The 12295-nt window shown below is 42.7% G+C and overlaps 1 protein-coding gene across 4 annotated transcripts in view; it reads right to left on the bottom strand.

Annotated features, from left to right (window-relative positions):
- SPAG5 (sperm associated antigen 5) overlaps positions 1 to 12295 on the bottom strand; it is a 191205-nt gene that overhangs the window by 59614 nt on the left and 119296 nt on the right. For all 4 annotated transcript variants that reach the window (XM_077480426.1, XM_077480428.1, XM_077480427.1 and 1 more), the window contains 3 exons: positions 5608 to 5691; positions 5105 to 5231; positions 2896 to 3028 (listed from right to left, as the gene is read on the bottom strand). In XM_077480426.1, coding sequence (XP_077336552.1) covers positions 2896 to 3028; positions 5105 to 5231; positions 5608 to 5691 — 344 coding nt within the window. The remainder of the gene's footprint in view (positions 1 to 2895; positions 3029 to 5104; positions 5232 to 5607; positions 5692 to 12295) is intronic.

Genomic DNA, 12295 nt, shown 5'->3' with positions numbered 1-12295 from the left:
CAATACACTGATCTTGTCAGTGAATTTCTGCAAAGGGGGGGGAGGTAATGTGGGCATGTCAGCACAAGTCTGATCATTGGAGAAGAGGAGGCCAAGTTCCCAGCACAGCTAGAAAACTAAACATGCTATGCTCTCAAAAGAGGAAACCAAGGGGAATGGCAGGCTCACTTGGGTATTTTACACAAAAGAAGCAAAAAAGAACAGAATATTTTTTTTTAACATTTTTTTAAGAAAAACAAAAACAAAACTCTAATGATCAAAGGTTATTATACACGGTTTATATAGCGCCAACGGTTTACGCAGCGCTTTACAATGTATGGGGAGGGGGGACGACGACAACACAATTACAGTACAGTTCAATACAAAAGGTACAGGAAGGCCCTGCTCGTAGAGCCTACATTCTAAAGGGAGGGGGTGGTGGTACAAAAGGTAATAGCTACAGAGAATACTTTGATGTGGGGGTGGCTCGAGGACAGTTGTTAGGTGGGTGTGGGATAGGCTTCCCTGAATAAGGCCCCTTTCACACCTGTGTAGCGCCTGAAAAAAACCGGCCCCTTTCACTCCAGTGTGAAAAAGCCGGAGGGCTTTCACACTGGAGTGGTGTGCTAGCAGGACGGTGAAAAAAGTCCTGCTAGCCGCATCTTTGGAGCGGTGAAAGGAGTGGTGTATTCACTGCTCCTAAACAGCTCCTACCCATTGAAATCAATGGGGCAACGCAGCTATACCACCGGTATAGCTGCGCTTTGCGGGCGGTTTTAACCCTTTTTGGCCGCTAGGGGGGTTAAAACCTCCCCGCTAGCGGCCGCAGACCGCCGCTAAAACTAGCGACGCTTTACCACCGACACCCGCACCGCCCCAGTGTGAAAGGGGCCTAAATGAGTTTTCAGGGAAAGATATATTAGGAAGACAGTTAAAATTACTTTATATCCATTTATATTTACTACGAGCTTTATCCAAAAGAAAAGATATTGGGGCTCAACTTTAATTGTGGCAGGTGACGTGGCAAGTGGACAATCCACAACTTGTGGCAAGTGACATGGCAGGTGGCAAGTGACGTGGCAAGTGGACAATCCACAACTTGTGGCAAGTGACGTGGCAGGTGAAGTGGCAAGTGACATGGCAAGTGGACAATCTTCAACTTGTGGTAGGTGACATGGCAAGTGACCTGGCAGGTGACGTGGCAAGTGACGTGGCAAATGGACAATCCACAACTTGTGGCAGGTGGCGTGGCAAGTGGACAATTCACAACTTGTGGCAGGTGGCGTGGCAAGTGGACAATTCACAACTTGTGGCAGGTGGCGTGGCAAGTGGACAATTCACAACTTGTGGCAGGTGGCGTGGCAAGTGGACAATTCACAACTTGTGGCAGGTGGCGTGGCAAGTGGACAATCCACAACTTGTGGCAGGTGGCGTGGCAAGTGGACAATCCACAACTTGTGGCAGGTGGCGTGGCAAGTGGACAATCCACAACTTGTGGCAGGTGATGTGGCAAGTGACGTGGCAGGTGATGTGGCAAGTGGACAATCCACAACTTGTGGCAAGTGACGTGGCAGGTGATGTGGCAAGTGGACAATCCACAACTTGTGGCAAGTGACGTGGCAGGTGGCAAGTGAAGTGGAAATCCACAACTTGTGGCAAGTGACGTGGCAAGTGGACAATCCACAACTTGTGGCAGGTGACATGGCAGGTGATGTGGCAAGTGACGTGGCAAGTGGACAATCTACAACTGGTGACGTGGCTGTTGATGTGGCAAGTGGAGAATCCACAACTTGTGGCAGGTGCCGTGGCAAGTGATATGCTAAATACAAGTACACTGCTGCTCTCACAGCTGCTGCTACTCACTCTGGTGTCACAAAAGTGCTGAAATAGTTAATACTGTTTTTTGAGCTTGGGGAGGGTCTATGATGGTAGCTTAACTAAACGCTTCTAGACGCAAACGCGGTAAAAATCGCGGCAAAACGGGTGTTTATAAACTCCGGTTTCAGCTTTTAAAAACACGTGTCCAGCAGAGTTTGCATCTGCGTCTTGTGTGCATGAAGCCTAAAAGGTCAAAAAGGTCGACAAAAAAAGGGTTCAGAACTTGTTTGAGCTTCAGGCGTTCGGCTTCAAGCGACATGGAGTGGAGATGTGAACCATCTCCATTGAGAATAGTTTTTTTTTCCCCTCCAGCGTTTTGTAGCTTCAGGCTTCAAGCTACAAAACATTCAGGTGGGAATGGGGCCTAAATGCGGCAAAGACAGCCTTTACCTTTAGCAGAGAAACAGCCCCTAAACATGTTTCCACATGAGATCAAATACTTTATTTTACTCACTGAACTGCAACTCAATTTATAAAATTATTAAAATGTGTTTTTTTTCTGGATTATTGGTCGATATGCTGTCTCTATCATTTAAAATACACCTATGATTAAAAATTAAACCCTTCATTTCTTTGTAAGTGGGCAAACTTACAAAACCTTCAGGGAATCAAAATTATTTTCCGTACTGTATTATCACATGCAGAGGTATCACATGAAGATCTGATTACAATCAGATGACAATATGTCAACCATTTAACATTATGATGAAAAGGGAACTTTACATTTATAATCATTAAGACTGTACTTTAAAAACTTCAGGCTAGACCGTCAAAGCAACCACATCACCAGGAACCATACTGGTTTAGTGACTTTAGGACCTAAGCAGCTACCTAGATCAAGATAACAAATGTAATCACAACACTGAGAAACACATTCAAAAAAACAATTGCTATTTATAAACATAAGAGCCTATCAGAAACAAGTACCCCAGCCCATGACAGATCTACTGTGGATAAACTTCAAATGGATGGTTAAAGTATGGTAGTTCTAAAAAAAAAAAAAAAAAAAAAAAAAAAAAAAAGTGGCTGGATATTTACCTTTTCCTTACTGGTTATTTTCTCCTCAAGGACACCGTTAATTTTTGTTAGCTTGTCAATCTTATCCTGCAGGTCACGCACATCACACTTATGCTGGTATCTTTGATTCTGCAGCTCTTCCTTCAAAGAGGAGCTTTAGAAAAAAAAGGAGAAGATGGGATTTATTATGTATTTTTACCCCTATATACAGCCAACATATTATGAAACTTTATAAAAGAACATGGAGCTATTCACCTCAATCCTCTACAGACCGTATAAGACAATTTCCCATAAAAGGTATAAGGTTTCACATAAATGTAGCAATACATGGAGAACAGGAGACTCTCATACAAGTACATGGTACAACATACACATATCAGGAATATGAAAAGCTGGGTTAATGAACTTTAACCACTTTTGCCTACCAGGCCAATTCTGACATTTCTCTCCTACATGTAAAACATTTTTTGCTAGAAAATTACACAGAAACCCCAAACTTTTCTTTTATTTTCTAGCAAAAACCCTATAGCATAAAATGGCGGTTGTTGCAACTTTTTATCTTGCACGGAATTTGTGTTACGCCGAGTAAATATATACCCAACATGTCACGCTTCAAAATTGCACACTCTCGTGGTATGATGTCAAACTTCGGTAGTTAAAAATCCCCATAGGCGACGCTTTAACATTTTTTACAGGTTACATGTTTTAAGGTTACAGAGGAGGTCTAGTGCTAGAATTGGTGCTCCCACTCCAACATTCGCAGCAATACCTCACATGTGGTTAGAATGTTGTTTACATATGTGGGTATGACTTAAGTATGCGTTTACTTCTGTGAGCGAGCACGCGGGGACAAAGGAGCTTTAAAAAAAAAAAAAAAAATTATAAAAAATTATAATATATATATATATATATATATATATATATATATATATATATATAGTTAATTTACTTACATTTTTCTAGTTTGATGCTTTGTTGATACTTTTTAATTTTTTTTATCACTTTTAGTCCTATTACAAGGAATGTAAACATCCATTATAATAGGAACAGTGCGTGACAAGTCCTCTTTACAGTGAGATATGGGGTCAAAAGGTCCCCAGATATCACTTCTAGGCTGTGAAGCCTGAAAAAAAATAAAAAATAAAAATAAAATAAAAAAGGGAATGATGGATCATGGCTTCCCAGTCGAGGTAATACCATTACGCCTTGCCTCCATACGATCATAGAGACTCCGGGGATCATCTGGCCCGCCGGAAATCTCTATGGTCAACATCCCCCGCCGGTCGGTTCCTTCTCCAGGTCACTGATGGCAGGGGCGAGCTGGGAGAAGCACCTATGAGAATGATCAAGCCTTTATGATTGTTCTTGCGGTGCAGGGAATCGTCAGCTCTAAAAGAAGATATCTGAATGATGCCTGTAACTGCAGTCATAATTCAGACATCACCTCTCAAAGTCGACAACATGACGTTGGGCAGGCAGGAAGCAGTTAAACAGCCCATAAATGATTGCGTTTTTATTCAAACAGCGAGTTGAAGGAATAAAAGAAAAAAACTGTCCCGATTTCCCCATGCGCACATTCAAGGTGGATGGGGATTCACTCCCACTGAGCTGTTTTTCAGACAGTGAACTCCGGAATTCCCCAGTGTCAGAACAGATTTACAACATCCCTACCCAGGAGTCAAGTCCGGGGGGGCCTTTGGGAATGTGGGAACTCATCCAAGGAGGACTCGAGTCCTGCCCCACCCCTGATGAGTGCTCCTATAGCAAGCTGCTTGCTCTGGGGGCCCACCTGCATGCTCACTCCCGAGGCCCATTCTGTGTCCATCATCACACAGAGCATGTCTCTGCCTTGCCCCCTCAATGGCTGCGATTGCGGTATCCATGAGGAGTGAGAAAAACGAGAGATGCTGCTTTCGTACACATCGCTGGATCACGCTCAAGTATGGGGGGGGGGGGGGATGCAAGTTTTTTACCTTAGAGCAGAGAATGCATTAAGTTAAAAAAAACCTTCCAATTATTATTATACAGGATTTATATACGGTAGCGCCGACAGTTTAGAACCATTTTAGGCTCTACACCGCTTTCATTTGCATGCCATGTCTAAGCTAGAGAATTCGGTTTTCAGGGATGACAGACCTGAAGGCAGGAATGAAGAGGAAGCCGCAAAGTAAACAAAGAAGAAAGTTGCGACACCATCTGTATCACCACTAAATATGTAAAAGTGACTTACATTTCCATCTTCAAACTTCTGATGAAATCTTGTTTTGTGTCCATGGCACGTGATGATACGCTAACAACGTCTGACACAACACTGCTCAGTTCAAGTAACAGGTCTGTCAAATTTATCACTGGAGTGCCTGGTGGTGGAGAAAATGTTACACACTGCATGAAAATGTAGTAAGTAAATTCAATTACGCAACATCATTTGTAAAAGGGGAAAAAAAAAAAAAAAAAAAAAAAGGGACTTGAAAGCATGAAATCACATCTAAGACTATACAGTTTTCATTGTTTGAAGATACAGTAAATCCTTGGCATAACAGTCTGGTATGCATTTATTAAACTTTCACAAAAAAAAAAAAAAAAAAAAAAAACATGAGCTTCCCTTTTTTTGCTGTAATACTTTCTTATTCTGTATTGTTTTCCAATGCCTATGGCCCCATTACTAAAATGTAATAAAACTAGCCAGAAAACAACATTAAACAATATAACTTTATCAGATCAGTAGAGACACACTTGCAGATGGCGAAGCCACTGGCTTTACAACCGTGAAGGCACTTGTTTCACTCCAAATACTTTCTGCTTTGGGCTCTTCAGGATCTAGAGGAAAAAAAAAAAAAAATTGATGTGTATTCATGAAAACTTGTTATGCACAAATACTCTTACAACATTCTAGTTGCTAACTGACTCACATCAGGGACTTTTATGGACCAGTCATGTATTCATTTACGCTAGGTTCACATCTATGTGTCTTTGCGTGCTGCGTTTGCACGGCATGGCAGCGCATTCAAATGAATAGGCTGCCATGCCTGCATTTCTGGAAAAAAAAAGGGTGCATGCACCTGCAAAAACATGGCCGCAGGGAAATCACGTGGTCTTTTTGACCATGTGATCATTCTCATGGTTCCTGCACCCGAATTGCGGTTTTATATGCGTGGCGGAGCCATTCAGAATGAATGGTAGCCCTGCATGTTTCCGCAGAAAAGTGCATCTTCAATGCGGGTGGTCGTGGGAGTCATGAAGGCAAAAGGAACCAGGTTGTTGCAGTAATGGATCAGTGATTAGGCAGCACAGAAGGAATTCACAGGAGGAAAAAGGTTATCTCTCCTTGCTTAGACTGGCAACAATGAAAAGCCCTCCAACTCTCCAGAAGTAGTATTCAAACTCAAAGGAGTACTCTTTAACCACAAAAGTGGAAGACCATGAGGGAGAAGAGCACAAGAAAGTGTGAATCTCAGGATCCAAACAAGATCTCACCCTGGCATTCAGGCGTGACACTGACTTGCAGTGAATCACCAGGTGAGAATTGCATTAAAAAAAAAATATCCAAAGGCCACACACACAAAAAAAAAAAAAAAAAAAAAGAGGAAGAGATAGAGATAGAGATAGAGATATATATATATATATATATATATATATATATATATATATATATATATATATATATATTAATATTATATACACATACAGTTATTAACAGACTCACATCAGGGCCTCACACGCACACAATGCTGTGAAAAAGTATTTGCCCCATTCTGAATTTATATTTTTTTTGCATATCTGTCACACTTAAAATGACTCAAAACAATCAGATCAAACAAATATTATTGCACAAACATAACCCGAGTAAATACAAAATGCAGTTTTTATTTCAATTCTAATTTTATTTTAAGTTATTATAAGGTATTGCACATATTTAAACAGTTTCAAACATATGCATTTACTTACATACATAATGGTCACATTTATTTTGTTAGACATATCTTGAATACTTTTACACATAATAAAAATAAAAAAAAGGGGGGGAGAAGAACCCCCCCTCCTTCCTTTTCCCTCTCTCCTTTCTTTTCCCCTTTTCTTTCCCCCATCAGTCTTTCCCTCCATTTCTTTCCTCCTTTTCCTTCCTTCAGCTTTTTACCAATTTCCTATACTGCCTCCAGGGAGTCCAAGTCAGGAGGCACCTTTCGTACGTATCGAATTCTTGTACTTGTGCTAAAAGTATCTCCATTCTCTCTATATTATCCATTTCTAGGGCCCATTCGTTTATCGAAGGAGACTGAGTTGATCGCCAGTGCCGCGGTATCACAGTTCTTGCTGCTGTCAACCAATGCAGTTTTTAAATGATGGTTTCACTTAAGGCAAAAAAGCTGTCCAAACCTGCCTGGCTTTATGTAAAAAAGTAATTGCTCCCTAAACCTAATAACTGGTTGTGCCACCCTTGGCAGCAACAACTGCAATCAAGCTTTTGCGATAACTGCCAATGAGTCTTTCACATTGCTGTGGAGCAATTTTGGCCCACTCTTGGCAGAATTGTTTTAAGTCAGCCACATTGGAGGGTTTTCCAGCATTAATGGCCTGTGCAAGGTCATGATACAGCATCTCAATTGGATTGAAGTCAGGGCTTTGACTAGGCCACTCCAAAACCTACATTTTTCTTTATTTTCACCATTTGTAGGTGGACTTGCTGTTGTGTTTTGGATCATTGTCCTTCTGCATAACCCAAGTGCACCTGAGGTCATGAAATTATGGGCGGACATCTTCCTTCAGGATGTTCTGGTTTTTGTCCATTCTCTTTCTTACTGTTGAATAATAAACACTGATCTTACCTGAGGCAAGCAAGGTCTGCAGTTCTTTAGATGTTGTTCTGGGTTCTTTTAGAACCTCCTGGATGAGTTGTCATGCTCTTGGAGTAATTTGTGTAGGCCGGTGTCACGTCACATTCGGCTACCCATCACATTTGGCTACCCGGTGGAGTGCACATGCGCGACGCCGCCATATACGCTTTGGGGGCAGCCTCGCTTCGCTCGGCATTAATGAATATCTAACTCTATGACCACTTGGATGGTGGGGCTTGAATTTGGACTCAGGGGTGGAACACATAAGGCGGCATCACAGATGCGCAGTCCAGCGGGTAGCCAACTGTGATGGTTCACCATATGTGACGAAACACTGGCCACTCCTGGGAAAGATCACCACTGTTCCAAGTTATCTCCATTTGTGAATAATATCTCTCCCCGTGGTTCACTGGAGTTTCAAAGCCTTAGGAATGGCTTTGAACCCTTTCCTAGAGCAATACATGTGCATTACTTTGTTTCTAATCTGTTCTTGAATATTTTTAGATTGTGGCATGATGTGTGGGTTTTTGTGACCTGTTAGCATGCTTTACTTTGTCAGACAGCTTCTATTTATGTGATTTCTTAATTCAACAGGTCTGGCAGTAATCAGGCCTGGGTGTGGCAAGTAAAATTTAACTCCGCTTCCAAAAAAAGTTGGTTAAAGTGGGAGTACCGCTGTTTAAAAAAAAAAAGTCAGCAGCTACAAATACTGCAGCTGCCGACTTTTAAAATAAGGACACTTACCCGCCCAGCGCGCCCGCGATGTCGGCAACCAAAGCCAATCTCTCGAACGGCTCTCGGGTGCTGCCGCCGCCATCTTGGGTATGAGAATCAGGAAGTGGAGCCTTGCGGCTTCACTTCCCGGTTCCCTACTGCGCATGCGCGAGTCGCGCAATAAGGATGGTCCCCACTGTCTCTGGCATCCGTGTGTTTCCCAGCAGACAGCGGAGGACCTGCAGGAAGTGGCGTAAATATCCGCAGATTCTGCGGATATCGATGCCGGAAGTGGGTGCAAATACCTGTACTGTACAGGTATCTGCACCCCCCCCCCCCCCCTGAAAGGGTTCCAATGAGCGGAGGTTCCACTTTAGGGTGGAGCTTCGCTTTAATCACAGTTCATTCACGATTCAGCATTAGAGGGGGCAATTCATTTTTCACATAGGGCCAGGCAGGTTTGAACAGCTTTTTTCCCTTAATAAATGAAATAATTAGAAATCGCATCTTGGATTTACGCAGGTTATCTTTGTGTAATATTAAATATTGTTTGATATGAATCATTTAAGTGTGATAAATATATAAAAATAAAAAAAATAAAATAAAAGGAGGCAAATATTTTTTCACAGCACTTTGTGTGTGTAATATATATATATATATATATACATACACACACACACACTAATCTTTTGCTCCCACAATTGTAGGGATTACATTTTGCTCGTTTGTGTTTTGACATTATTTACAGTGAATATTTTATACCCTAATTTAACAGCTCTATTTAAGCTAGGACCTCTTAAATTGTTAGTAGCAGTTTTCTTTTTGGCTCTTAAAGATATCTCCCTCGCTCTCTTCCGGCCGCAGAGAGTCAGAAATTGTCTTAAGAGTTAGAAGGGATCTTATTTTTAATATTTTAATAGCACGGTTGAAGTCACACTTTTATAGTTGGTTGAGGCTGTCCCAGGTTTGTCTTTAACCACTTAAGCCCCGCCCGCACCATTTGGCCGGCCAAAGACCAGAGCACTTTTTGCAATTCGGCACTGCACCGCTTTAACTGACAATTGCGCAGTTATGCGACGTGGTTCCCAAACAAAATTTTTCCCCCCACAAATAGAGCTCTCTTTTGGTGGTATTTGATCACCTCTGTGGTTATTTTTTGAGCTATAAACAAAAAAATAGTGACATTTTTTAAAACATTTACTTTTTGTTATAATAAATATCCCCCAAAAAATATATAAATTTTTTCCCCCTCAGTTTAGGCTGATACGTATTCTTATACATCTTTTTGGTTAACAAAAAAAACAAAAAACAAAAAAAAAAATCGCATCAGTTGGTTTACGCAAAAGTTATAGCGTTTACAAAATGGGGGATATTTTTATAGCATTTTAATCTTTTTTTTTTATTAGTAATGGCAGCGATCTTTAGTGTGACTGTGACATTATGGCAGACAGATCGGACACTTGGCGCATTTATACAGCGATCAGCGCAATTAAAAATGCATTGATTACTGTGTAAATGTGACTGGCAGTGAAGGGGTTAACCACTAGGTTTACAGGGAGCTGTGATCACTGACAGTGTCACTAGGCAGAACGGTGAAATGCTTGTTTACATTAGCATTTCCCCGTTTTTCCACTCGAGACGATCGTGGGTATCCCCATGGAAATCGAGTCTTCAGGACCCACGATCATGCTCACGAAGCATGCGTGCAAGCTGCCTCTTAAAAGGGCAACGTACAGGTACGTGATTCTGCCTGTACGTGCGAATGTAAGAGAAATGACTTTCATATTGTATTGAGGTCTTTGATATTGTGTGTGTGAAATATTAATCACTAGTAATTCTGGTTTTGTATGAAATTGTATAATTATTATAGATTGATAATTCAGACACCACCCTTTTATTCATAATTTACCACTCACCAAAACCCTCCTTTTTATTTATTTTTTTGAAAATATTTTTTATTGAGTTTTAGACAGACAAACATTCAACAAAGAACAGTGACATGCCACAGTATTATGGTTAGACCCACGCAGGGGCCATCATGCGATTCCAACAGAATAATCGACACCTGTAGCACATCCACAACAACAACAACTTAGTGCTAGGTTGGCTCCCACTCCATATAACAACTTAGGACCAAATTCTGCAGTCGGGCCGCAAGGGGCACCAGAATAAGTGAACTAGGCTCATAGTATTGGCTACACTAAATAACATAAGACAGTGAAGTGGAGCAATACCAGGGACCCACCCCAACCACACTCCCATCTTCCCTCAGGATGACATCCCGGACATGTTAATCTGTAGTCACTGTGGAGGCATCAGCCAGCCACTTAGACCACACTTTCATGTATTTTTTGGGGCAACCCCTGTTATGATGTTTCCTTATAATGGGGTAAGACTTTATGGACATGGGATTTCCACAGTTGTAATGACGGCGGTGCCTGCTTTTTCCAGCATAAGGTGATCATTTTCCTGGCATAAAAGAGTAGAAGTCCTATCAGGGTTCTGTCTGCTATCCTGGGGTCCACCCCCTCCACCAATCCCAGAAGGCATATCCGCGGGGTCTGGGCTACATCTATTCCCACCACTTCATGAATTATGGATAGTACCTGTGACCAGTAACGCTGAATTACCGGGCAGGACCAGAAGATGTGTATAAAGTCACCCGGATCCCCAGTGCATCTCCAGCATTCCGAGGACAGGGAAGTTCTCATTTTATGTAATCTATACGGGGTAATATATGCCCGGTGTAGAATTTTGTATTGTATGAGACGATCTCGAAGAGAGACCAGGATGGTGAAGGGAAAGTCCCACATGTCCTCCCAGTCCTCGGAATCCAGGTCCGGTATGTCTTGAGTCCATCTCTGTCGGAGCTTTGACAGATCTGGAAAAGAGACCCTAATAAGGTGCGCATAGAGGACCGAAGTCGGCTTCCTAGTACATTCAGATTTTGTAACCTTTTCCAGGGCGGATTGCACAATTTGCGTGGTACTGGGTACCACTTGGGCCTTGAAAGCATGGGATAGCTGCATATAGCGGAATAGATGCGAGGGGGGTACATTATTGCGAGATACCAGGTGATTAAAGGGGTGTATAGTCGTACCTGACGTGAGGTCAGATATGAGTTTTATGCCACATCTGGCCCAAATTTTGGGGTCTGGTAGTGAGTAGAGGTGAGGTAAGGTAGGATTATTCCATAGGGGGGTGTGTGGGGAGATTGCAGTCCCCGGAAACCCCTCCAGTCCCGCCCGCCAGGCCCTTAGAGTTGTGTGCATAGAGGGTGTCAGGTCATAGGGGGCTCTGGGACCCTGCAGGGGTAAGTGTGTCAGGGCCTCCACTGATCGGACCACCGCAGCCTCCAGAACCGCCGCAGGGTTGGACATGTCTGGTGCCATCCACCAGACTACCGTGACCAACTGTGCTGCCAGAAAATATTTCTGGCGGTCAGGAAACGCCAACCCCCCCCCCCCCCCCGCAGCACCGGACGCATCAGCGTGGATAGTTTAAACCTATGGGGGCCGGAGCCCCAGAGGAAGGAAGAGAACAAACAATTCAATTTCGTAAAAAATGAGGAAGGAATCCATTGTGGGGAGTTACGGAATAGATAGGTAAATTTAGGGATTATCTTCATCTTGATTAGGTTAATGCAGCCTAAGAGGGATAGGGGAAGGTTTTCCCAGGCTTTCAACCTGGCCTTGACATTTTGGACCACCGGATCTAGATTGAGGGGGATAAAGCTGGACACGTCTCTCGAGACCCTCACTCCCAGGTACACCATGTCATCTACCCATTGCAGTTGGATATTTGGCGGGGCTAGTCGTTTTGCCTCAGGGTCAATAGCAAGTAACTGGGACTTCGTCCAGTTCACCCGCAGTCCA

Source organism: Lithobates pipiens, unplaced genomic scaffold (assembly GCF_037356315.1).
Source record: "Lithobates pipiens isolate NorthernLeopardFrog02 unplaced genomic scaffold, aLitPip1_a1.2 Scaffold_16, whole genome shotgun sequence".
Lineage (NCBI taxonomy): Eukaryota > Metazoa > Chordata > Amphibia > Anura > Ranidae > Lithobates > Lithobates pipiens.
The sequence above is the reverse complement of the archived record's forward strand: the minus strand, read 5'-3'. Positions and strand labels throughout refer to the sequence as shown.